General features: G+C 38.1%; 1 protein-coding gene across 2 annotated transcripts; it reads right to left on the reverse strand.

Annotated features, from left to right (window-relative positions):
• Positions 1-2,721: 2,721 nt before the first annotated feature.
• On the reverse strand, positions 2,722-11,059 carry LOC117299005 (mediator of RNA polymerase II transcription subunit 4-like). Of its 2 annotated transcripts, none has more exons than XM_033782413.1 (6): positions 10,981-11,059; positions 9,885-9,945; positions 8,403-8,573; positions 7,528-7,672; positions 5,347-5,475; positions 2,722-3,974 (listed from the first exon to the last, which is right to left on the reverse strand). In XM_033782413.1, the coding sequence occupies exons 1-6, from the start codon at positions 11,049-11,051 to the stop codon at positions 3,769-3,771; spliced, it is 783 nt and encodes a 260-aa protein (XP_033638304.1). In that variant the 5' UTR covers positions 11,052-11,059; the 3' UTR covers positions 2,722-3,768. The 2 variants fall into 2 exon arrangements, with proteins under 2 accessions (XP_033638304.1, XP_033638303.1); XM_033782412.1 differs by having other exon boundaries at positions 2,722-3,977.
• Between the last annotated feature and the right edge of the window lie 93 nt (positions 11,060-11,152).

The raw sequence follows: 11,152 nt of genomic DNA on the forward strand, positions 1-11,152 counted from the left end.
AAAAAATCATAAGGCTATATTATATAGCCTTGTGAACTTTTCGCAAAAATCATAAGGCTATAGCCTTGTGAACGTTGCCAAAAAATCATAAGGCTATAGCCTTGTGAACTTTTCGAAAAAAATCATAAGGCTATATAGCCTTGTGAACTTTTCGCAAAAATCATAAGGCTATAGCCTTGTGAACGTTGCCAAAAAATCATAAGGCTATAGCCTTGTGAACTTTTCGAAAAAAATCATAAGGCTATAGCCTTGTGAACGTTGCCAAAAAATCATAAGGCTACAGCCTTGTGAACTTTTCGGAAAAAATCATAAGGCCTTGTGAACGTTGCCAAAAAATCATAATGCTATAGCCTTGTGAACTTTTCGGAAAAAATCATCAGGCTTATATTATAGCCTTGTGAACGTTGCCAAAAAATCATAAGGCTATAGCCTTGTGAACTTTTCGAAAAAATCATAAGGCTATAGCCTTGTGAACTTTTCGAAAAGTTCACAAGGCTATAGCCTTGTGAACGTTGCCAAAAAATCATAAGGCTATAGCCTTGTGAACGTTGCCAAAAAATCATAAGGCTACAGCCTTATGAACTTTTCGGAAAAAATCATAAGGCCTTGTGAACGTTGCCAAAAAATCATAATGCTATAGCCTTGTGAACTTTTCGAAAAAAATCATAAGGCTATAGCCTTGTGAACGTTGCCAAAAAATCATAAGGCTACAGCCTTGTGAACTTTTCGGAAAAAATCATAAGGCCTTGTGAACGTTGCCAAAAAATCATAATGCTATAGCCTTGTGAACTTTTCGGAAAAAATCATAAGGCTTATAGCCTTGTGAACGTTGCCAAAAAATCATAAGGCTATAGCCTTGTGAACTTTTCGAAAAAATCATAAGGCTATAGCCTTGTGAACTTTTCGAAAAGTTCACAAGGCTATAGCCTTGTGAACGTTGCCAAAAAATCATAAGGCTATAGCCTTGTGAACGTTGCCAAAAATCATAAGGCCTTGTGAACTTTTCGAAAAGTTCACAAGGCGAACTTGTGAACGTTGCCAAAAAATCATTGTGAACGTTGCCAAAAAATCATTGTGAACTTTTCGAAAAAAATCATAAGGCTATTATAGCCTTGTGAACTTTTCGAAAAAAATCATAAGGCTATAGCCTTGTGAACTTTTCCAAAAAATCATTAGGCTACAGCCTTGTGAACTTTTCGGAAAAAAACATAAGGCCTTGTGAACTTTTCGAAAAAAATCATAAGGCCTTGTGAACGTCGCCAAAAAATCATAAGGAACGTTGCCAAAAAAACTTTTCGCAAAAATCATAAAAAATCATAAGGCTATAGCCTTGTGAACGTTGCCAAAAAATCATAAGGCTATAGCCTTGTGAACGTTACCAAAAAATCATAAGGCTATAGCCTTGTGAACGTTGCCAAAAAATCATAAGGCTATAGCCTTGTGAACTTTTCGAAAAAAATCATAAGGCTATAGCCTTGTGAACGTTGCCAAAAAATCATAAGGCTATAGCCTTGTGAACTTTTCGAAAAAAATCATAAGGCTATAGCCTTGTGAACGTTGCCAAAAAATCATAAGGCTATAGCCTTGTGAACGTTGCCAAAAAATCATAAGGCTATAGCCTTGTGAACTTTTCGCAAAAATCATAAGGCTATAGCCTTGTGAACGTTGCCAAAAAATCATAAGGCTATAGCCTTGTGAACTTTTCGAAAAGTTCACAAGGCTAAGCCTTGTGAACGTTGCCAAAAAATCATAAGGCTATAGCCTTGTGAACTTTTCGAAAAGTTCACAAGGCTAAGCCTTGTGAAAGTTGCCAAAAAATCATAAGGCTATAGCCTTGTGAACGTTGCCAAAAAATCATAAGGCTACAGCCTTGTGAACTTTTCGGAAAAAATCATAAGGCCTTGTGAACGTTGCCAAAAAATCATAATGCTATAGCCTTGTGAACTTTTCGGAAAAATCATAAGGCTATAGCCTTGTGAACCTTTCCTTTTCGGAAAAAATTATATAGCCTTGTGAACTTTTCGAAAAGTTCACAAGGCTATAGCCTTATGATCATAAAAAAAATCATAAGGCTATAGCCTTGTGAACTTTTTGAAAAAAATCATAAGGCCTTGTGAACGTTGCCAAAAAATCATAATGCTATAGCCTTGTGAACTTTTCCTTTGAAAAAATCACAAGGCTATAGCCTTGTGAACGTTGCCAAAAAATCATAAGGCTATAGCCTTGTGAACTTTTCGGAAAAAAACATAAGGCCTTGTGAACGTTGCCAAAAAATCATAAGGCTATAGCCTTGTGAACTTTTCCTTTGAAAAAATCACAAGGCTATAGCCTTGTGAACGTTGCCAAAAAATCATAAGGCTACAGCCTTGTGAACTTTTCCAAAAAATCATAAGGCCTTGTGAACTTTTCGAAAAAAATCATAAGGCTATAGCCTTGTGAACTTTTCCAAAAAATCATAAGGCTACAGCCTTGTGAACTTTTCGGAAAAAATCATAAGGCTATATAGCCTTGTGAACCTTTCCTTTGAAAAAATCACAAGGCTATAGCCTTGTGAGCTTTTCGCTTGAAAAAAATCACAAGGCTAAATAAAGCCTTATGCACTTTTCCCTTGAAAAAGTGTACAAGGCATTTGAAGGTCCTCATGAACTTTTCGCTCGAAAAAGTGTACAATCAAAACAAACATTACGTGTTAGTATTCAAACAAATCTGACAAAAGATGTACCACTTATCACTGTTTTTACTCAAAACATGACAACTTATAATATCAATATCAAAGGACATAGGTAAATGGTGTGTTATTATGAAAACTTTAAACAACAAATCAATGGTGTTCATACATCTATCTCTTATTGCACTATAACGATGCTAAATATGTGTCCAAGGTAAACATAAGTCAGTGAGAAGTGCAAGTTCCATTGGTTGACTAGGTTTTTTTTAGTGACATGCATTTGCTTGCATACAAGAGTAGAAGTGCAAACAATTCTCTAGTCATGTCATGTCATGTCGAAGTGACTGGTTGCTCACGAACGTTATCATTATCACTGATAACTGTGCTATGAAATTTGCTATTGAAAAGTAAAGATGCAATAAGTAGGCTGGTTCTTAATAGTAGACTAGCGGAAACCATCATCGATTAGGGACACAACTTGGCCATACCTGGTTGTTGTTTGCTGGTTTCAGACTATGATAACATATGCCAAGGGTCAAAGTTCAAATCATCAGTAAAAATCCACATAATGGGTACATAAACTATCACTTGAGCTGCCATTTTACATGTCAAAGGTCAATATGGGTGGTTCATGATCCCTTTGCTCGCCAAGGGTCAAAGTTCACAATATCAGCAAAGTTCCATAATACTAGATTTATAAACCATTACTTGAGCTGCGATCTTACAAGTCAATGGTCAAAATGAGTGGTTAATGGTCCCTTTGCTGGATTCCGACTACGATGCATGCCACGGGTCAAAGTTCACATCATCAGTAAAGTTCCACATAAAAGGTTTACAAACTGTTACTTGACCTGCAAACTTACATGTCAAAGGTCAAAATTGGTGGTTCATGGTCCCTTTGCTTGATTCCGACTACAACACATGCCAAGGGTCAAAGTTCACATCATCAGAAGAGTTCCACATAATAGGTTTACAAACCATTACTTGAGCTGCAAACTTACTTGTCAAAGGTCAAAATGGATGGTTTATTGTACCTTTGGTGGATTCAGACTATGAAACAAGGGTCAAAGTTCACATCAGCGAAGTTCCACACGACATGTTCATAAACTTTCACTTGAGCTGCTGCTAGAAGAATCCGTGGACATGACCTCCACATCGTCCTCATTCTCTTTGTTCTGGCCCGGGGCACCGAGGTCAAGGTTCAACTCCGTACTATGATGGCTGATGCTAGAGGGAATGGTCAGGCTGGCGGTCAGCTCGCTAGAGGGCTGCCATGTCATGCCACCACCTGCGGATGCTGCAACGTCTGCTGGGAAGTGGCAGAAGAAAAAAAACCCACAGAGAATGAAAGACTTTTTGCGCAAAAAAATAATCATGGTGTCGGCCAAACCCCAGAGCAAAGTGGGTCCCTGCTTGAAGGTCTGGGCTGAATTTCATCAATCTGCTAGGCAGAAAATTCTGTGCTTACAGGCTTTATGAACTTGGGCCGAAGGTCAAAGATTTGTAAATACTACACAAACAAAGGGCTTTTCAAACTTACTTGTAGCTATTGATAGTATAAACTATTAACTATAAAGGATTCCCTTCGAAGTCATATAAATTGGATAACTTTTCACCAAAAACATGTTTAAACTGCGAAACGACTCATGCATGAAATGTTTCTCAGATGTTTCTGGGGTTTTCCATGAGTTACGAAGAGTTATTTTAATTGTTTAAAAACACGTTGTAACACAAAACTCATACAGAAAGCAATATTGTGCCTTTGAGTATTTGTCCAGAAATTTATAGGTGACAGACCTACAATGTAGACAAAATGTTGGTGGTCACTTCAGATCTTCCCAATGCCTTCAAAATGTATGTCTTCAAACTTGATTTAAAGCCAATGGACCCTTTCGGTTCAGGAAAAAAAAAAAAAATTCACAGATTTACAAATAACTTACAGGGTTTACAGAAGGAAATGGTGAAAGACTTCTCTTGAAATATTATTCCATGAAATGCTTTAGTTTTTGAGAAAACAGCAAAACAATATAAATTCTTGTTAACGAGAATTACGGATTTATTTTAAACACATGACATGACACGGCAAAACGCGCGGAAACAAGGGTGGGATTTTCCGTTGTTTTCTCCCGACTCCGATGACCGATTGAGCCTAAATTTTCACAGGTTTGTTATTTGATATAGAAGTTGTGGTACACAAAGTGTGGGCCTTGGACAACACTGTTTACCGAAAGGGTCCAATGCTTTAAAAGCAGGATTTGAAATTTGGCATGGTGGGTGTATACACGTAATCACTGGTCCTGAATGAAGATGACTGGCAGAAGGTATGGATACAACAAGGAACATGTGAAGAATAGATGAGAGATGAGGGTAGATTGGGTAAGGACAGGAAATGGGGTGGGAGAGGGAACAGCAGGGAATTAGGGACAAAGACACCCTAGTTCAAGCTGGCCAGGCTGAAAAGAACTAGTGGTTGACAACTGACATACTCGGATCGTTTCTTGAAGCGATCAGAGCACACTGATCAAAACGTTGAGTTGTCAACCACCGGTTCTTTCCAGTACCAACACTACCCAAAAGACATTATCACAAGGGGCTAACAAAAGCCTCAGCTACTCGAACTTCATTGTCAGCTTTTTTTGTGGGGGGAACACTGGCTGGGATTTTTTGTTTTCACTTACCCCCTCCCGACGCAGATGTTGCTCCCTCTGAGACGCCGTTTGTTACTGCAGCAACTGGGAGATTGCTGAGGCGACCCAGAATTCCCATGCGCATCTCAAGGTCTGTCGGATATGGCCTACGGGTATCACCTACCAAGGAAAAATAGTTACATGCAAAGCAATGTTTAAGCCAGGATTTGGTAAAAGGGTGTCCAAATTTGTTGAAAATTTAACAACTGGGTGTCCAAATTGTTCACTTAAAGGAATTAGTTTTTGCTAACAAAACAGTTGCTGGCAATGTGAGCACTGCATGTAATCCACCAAATACATAAACTGACAAACCTGTAGAAGTTTAAGATCGATCGGCCATCTGGGTTACGCTAGAATAGTGAAAAACCGATTGCAAATTTTGCATTGCATTGATGCCAAAATAAAAATGAATAAAACACTCACTGAGCGATTAACTCCAAACTCCGAAATAAGATTATTTATTTTTTCAACAAACATGAAATTTCATGACAATATTTTATGGGATGTTTTCTATTATAATCATATGCTTATCTGTGACCTTCACGATTTGTGTTTCTTACCAATTCTGTAACATTCCTTTAAAGGGAAGGTACACATTTGGTACATGCAATTACTCAAAACAAATATTAACTTAAAAACTGTCTTGGTAACGAGCATTGGAGAGTTGTTGATAGTATAAAACATTATGGGAATCGACTCCCTCTGAAGTAACGTAGTTTTTGAGAAAGAGGTAATTTCTCACTCAAATAATAAAAGACTTCTAGCTAGAAGTCTTTTATTCCAATCTGAAAACACACAAATTTTCACAAGCTTGTTATTTAATGCTTATGATGGGATACACCAAGTGAGAACACTGGTCTTTGACAATTACCAAACGTGTACAGTGCCTTTAATACAATACATTTAAGTATGTGAATGACGAATAAAACGCGGTGTTCAAATTGATATCGGGGTGTCCAAAAGACATCTGAAACCCCTCTGGCTGACACTGTGATGCAGAAATGTATCCTGTTTTTCAAATCTATAAACAAATTTTTCACAAAGATAAAAATTTACAAGAAATGTCATGAAGGCCTGGTTCTTTATTGAGGCAATAGAGGCTATTGCCTGAACTATTGTCTGGCAGCAACACCACAGGTAAAACAAGTACATGCCCTCACATCAGGGTGTCGTGGCCGAGTGGATAAGAACACCTAACTCAAGCTCTGGTGCTTCTGTTCAGCAGAGTGTGGGTTCGAATCCCGGTCGTGAAACTTGTGTCCCTGAGCAAGACACTTAACTATAATTGCTTCTCTCCACCCAGGGGTAAATGGGTACCTGCGAGGGCAGAGATGGTTCTTGTGATTGATTTAGCCGAGTAGCGCATATTAATGTTGCACAAGGCTGTATACTCCCCACCAGGGAGCTGAGATGGTTTAAGGAGTGATTTAAGGCCCAGTGACCAGGGGTAATAATGTGAAGCGCTTTGGGTCGCCCTCCGGGTGTGAAAAGCGCTATATAAAAACGGGTTATTATTATTATTATTATCAAAGAGTGAACAAACAAAAATCTTCATGTTGAAACAGAACTGGCTGCATACCCCCAAGGGAGATGAGATGGTTTAATTAAGGAATGAAAAAAGGGCCCAGTCACCAGGATTTGAAAGCTACATAAGAAGCCACTGGTGTAGAACAAAATTATCAGTCAATAAAAAGTTGTATAACCCCCGAGTCATAATTGTGATCCTTATTCTAGTTCAACAAAATTGCTTGAATTTATCTCTCTCAGTGCCAAGGTCGTACATGTCTGATCTATTTTATGTATTCAAAAAGTATCATCGTAGTACATGTTGTTACGAGGGGGATATGTCACTCAAATAAGAAATACTACTAACTTTGAGATTATCCATGTGGCAACACAATTTTTGTGAACATTTTGGGGACACATTTTGTTCAAAGGGTTAGGGTACTTTTTGTAGGACACAAAACACAAAGTCCACAGGTTATCATTAAACTGGACATTGTGTTTGTGCTACAAAAAGTACAAAGACCTTTTAATAAGAAAGACTCCCTATCGATTTATCTTTGCAAAATTTTAAAAAACAGGTGGGCACTTCAGGTTCAAAGCACAGAAACAAAAGCAGGCACTGAAAGAGTTTAACTACCGAGTTACAAGTATTTATTGCAATCATACCTGGCGCCCAAGACAATGGAGCTGACACCGCATTCGTTGCACTAATGCGATGCGCATATTTAATGAGCTCCTCTGCAGATATGGCCCCCTTATTGGCTCGGTCGATGGCTTTCAACTTCTCCTTGGCCTGGTAAATAGCTGTAGCCTGTTTGGGTTTAAAGGGAAGGTATGTTTTGTGATCACTCTATTGGCAATACAAATTTTGACGGTATAAAGCATTTTAAACAAGTTTTTGTGCCCCAAAATTTGAATCTGAGAAGCGTTACTGTCAGTTATGCTAAATGCCGGTTAAAACACCTGAGGACCAGTCAGAATTCTTTCCAAGTGGTCTACCTACATGTACCTGGCCAACTCGGTGTTGGGAAACATCCCTATATGATTTGAATAAGGACTAGTGACAAAGGCATTTCTGGCCAGGTGACAAACAATAGCGCAACATTAGCATGAAACCTTAATTGGTAGAGCACTGTAGAGCTGTTGATTGTATAAAACATTGTGAGAAACGATTCCCTCTGAAGTAACAAAGTTTTTGAGAAAGAGGTAATTTCTCACTTCAATAATATAAGACTTCTGGCAAGAAGCCTTTTATTACTATCTGAAAGCACAACAAGGGTGTTTTTTCTTGCACATTTTCTTGCAACTACAATGACCAATTGAGTCTAAACTTTCACAGGTCTGGTATTTTATGCATCATTTGAGATACAACAAGTGAGAAGACTGGTCTTTGACAATTACCAAACGGGTTCAGTGCCTGTAAGTGCCTTGCTCAAGTGTCATGACAGGGATTAAATCTCACACTCTGCTGCTGACAACACCAGAGCTTGGGTCCTGTAAACCAAACCTCTCAGCCACAACACTCAACGAACTTGTCTCACCAATATATGCTCTGCCTCCTTGAGTTGTCTCTGCAGCTGTTTGATGTCCTCATCCCGCTTGTCTACTTCCTCTTGCAGACATTCCATCTCCCGTCGCTTCTCCCTCTGCTCCTTTGTCTGTTTGAGTGTTGCCTCAATCTCCTCATTCTTCTTCAGGAGCATGTCCATGATCTGAAATCAGAGGGTGTAAGTATGAATGGGATAACAGTACACCCACAATTTTATGATACGACCTGGGAAGTGGCAGCCAAGGGATCACCTTATTGCAACTTTTTTACTCCAAATATCAAGTCGGGCCTTGACTTTCACTCTTGAAGGGGCAAGGTTAGGGACACTCTATGAGGAAATTGTAAATTTGTATTGAACTTAGCAAGGGGCACCACAGCAAATGCAAGGGCACCACATCAATTGATGTGGGTGTTATGGGTCATTTGAAGCCTGTCAAGTAATAAACCACACAGGAAACTGAACCTTAGTAAATTTTAAATGATTTGGGGGTTGTGCAATTACAAATTGACAAGAGCGGGATTTGAACCAACGACCTCCAGATTTTAATTTTCCAACGCTCTAACAACTGAGCTGTCTAGCAATATGTTGGTGGTCTTGTTCAACACCAGGACATTTTGACTGTAACAAAACTTCCACTTTTGGAGTAACAGATTCATGAATTTTGATTTACTATGACACATGCAAAGTTCGCTCTGAAAGAGTATCCAATCAAACAACATTTTCAAACCATGTCAACCTGAGGTTGCAGACTTTCATGAGGACTCCATCTATTGGAAAATGAGTGCACCAAAAAACTGAATTTGACCCTGGAGCCCCTTTTTGAATTACGGGGTTTTAATTAGGCCTGGGCCACTAGTGAAATTTACTACTCCACGAGTCCCACCTCAATTATTCGCGACTACAGCACTAGCTGACTAGTCACGACTCATTTTTAATTCTCAAGATGCACTGTGGCAATGTACATGCATGGCGCAAGCGCAATGTAGCAAAGTTCATGCTAAAATGATTAAAGCCATTGGACACTTTCGGTAAACAGTATTGTCCAAAGACCCACACTTTGTGTATCACAACTTATATATAAAATAACAAACCTGTGAAAATTTAGGCTCAGTTGGTCATCGGTGTAGGGAGATAATAATGGGAAAACCCACACTTTTTTTCTGCACGATTCGCCGTGTCATGACACGTGTTTAAAACAAATCCGTAATTCTCTATATCAAGAATTGATAATTGTTTTAATGTTTTCTCAAAAAGTAAAGCATTTCATGGAAGAATATTTCAAGAGACTCTTTCACCATTACCTCCTGTAAACCCTGTAGGTTATTTGTAAATCTGTGAACTTTTTTTCTTTTTGTTTCTGTTTCGAAAGTGTCCAATGGCTTTAAAGGATTGTGTCACTAATGTCCAATTGTGTTTTGTAAGTATGTGTAGAACAAAGAGTACCCAGACTCTTCAATGAAACCAACCACTTACCTGTGGATCCTCCAAAGTTGGCATTTTTTGCCGAACTGCTGCAGTAGTTTCAAAAAGATCCCTGACAAAAAAAAGGAAGAAAGAAAATAAGAAAACATCATTAACATCATAAGTCAATATTTTACCTGAGGATGAGTTAAATTTCTATAATAAAAAAAAAGAGTAAATTTTTAAATTCAGCAATTCTTTTTATAATCCCTGAAAATTTAAAAAGGTGATTGAATGACGAGCACATTCAATTATTTTTACATCTGCAAAAATGCACAGAAATTAGAAAGGAAAGCTAGAAGGCTAGCCCTGTTCTACAAACTTGTCAATAATTTAGTTGAAATCTTGTTTCAAGACTTTGCACAACATTCCACTCAACCCTCCAGAAAAACACAATCTTCAATTCCATCAAATTCGTCACACAACCAAAGTCTACGGCAGTCGTTTTTTTCCGGCCACCATCAAGGACTGGAATGCCTTACCCGATAGTGTGATTACTAAATATATGATCATTAGATATATCTTCAAGGACACTCACGCTAAGCACTTCAAAAATTAAGCCATCCCATCCACAGTATAATGCGTAAATAAAGCTGGTGTGATGTGTCGTTAGAAATTTTTTTGCCGGCTCAACTATACACATACAGATACAGAAAATAGAGTTGTGGCGTACTCCAAATAATATAATAAATAAAATAATAACAAATGGTCAAACATTATTTTAACTGACTTTTCTTTATTTTTTGGAGTTCCTACCCCTTTCTTCTTCATTTAGTAATTATTTGTTCACCTAACTTAAAGTTAAACAGTGATAATTTAAAAAGTTCGGTTTGCGCTATGGTGAAGTTTTAAATTGTTGTCACATACAACAATACACATTGTCGTGTGACCAAAACATCACATGACCTCAACTAAATAAAATAACAATCATTCATAATGGCCTACATGCTACAGACAGTCTACACAATTACATACGGCGTAAACACGGCACGGCTATGCCATGGAATTACACCGACCAAATAAATGTTATTCGAAACAAAACTTATATATTAACAATGCACATAATATAATGATTATTCCATTGTACAATTTGCAATAAAAGACTCACTTGGTGAGGCATTCAGCCTCCTCAACCAACGACAATAGTTTCGACTTTGTTGCTGCACTGGCCGCCGCCATCTTGCCTTCTGAAATGTCGTTGTGAATACTTTTAAATTGACGATTTTTGTTTTCACTTCAGAACAATTTGTTTTCTCTACTTTAATAAAAATAATAATAAC

The sequence above is a fragment of the Asterias rubens genome, chromosome 13 (genome assembly GCF_902459465.1).
Source record: "Asterias rubens chromosome 13, eAstRub1.3, whole genome shotgun sequence".
In the NCBI taxonomy this organism is placed as follows: Eukaryota; Metazoa; Echinodermata; class Asteroidea; order Forcipulatida; family Asteriidae; genus Asterias; species Asterias rubens.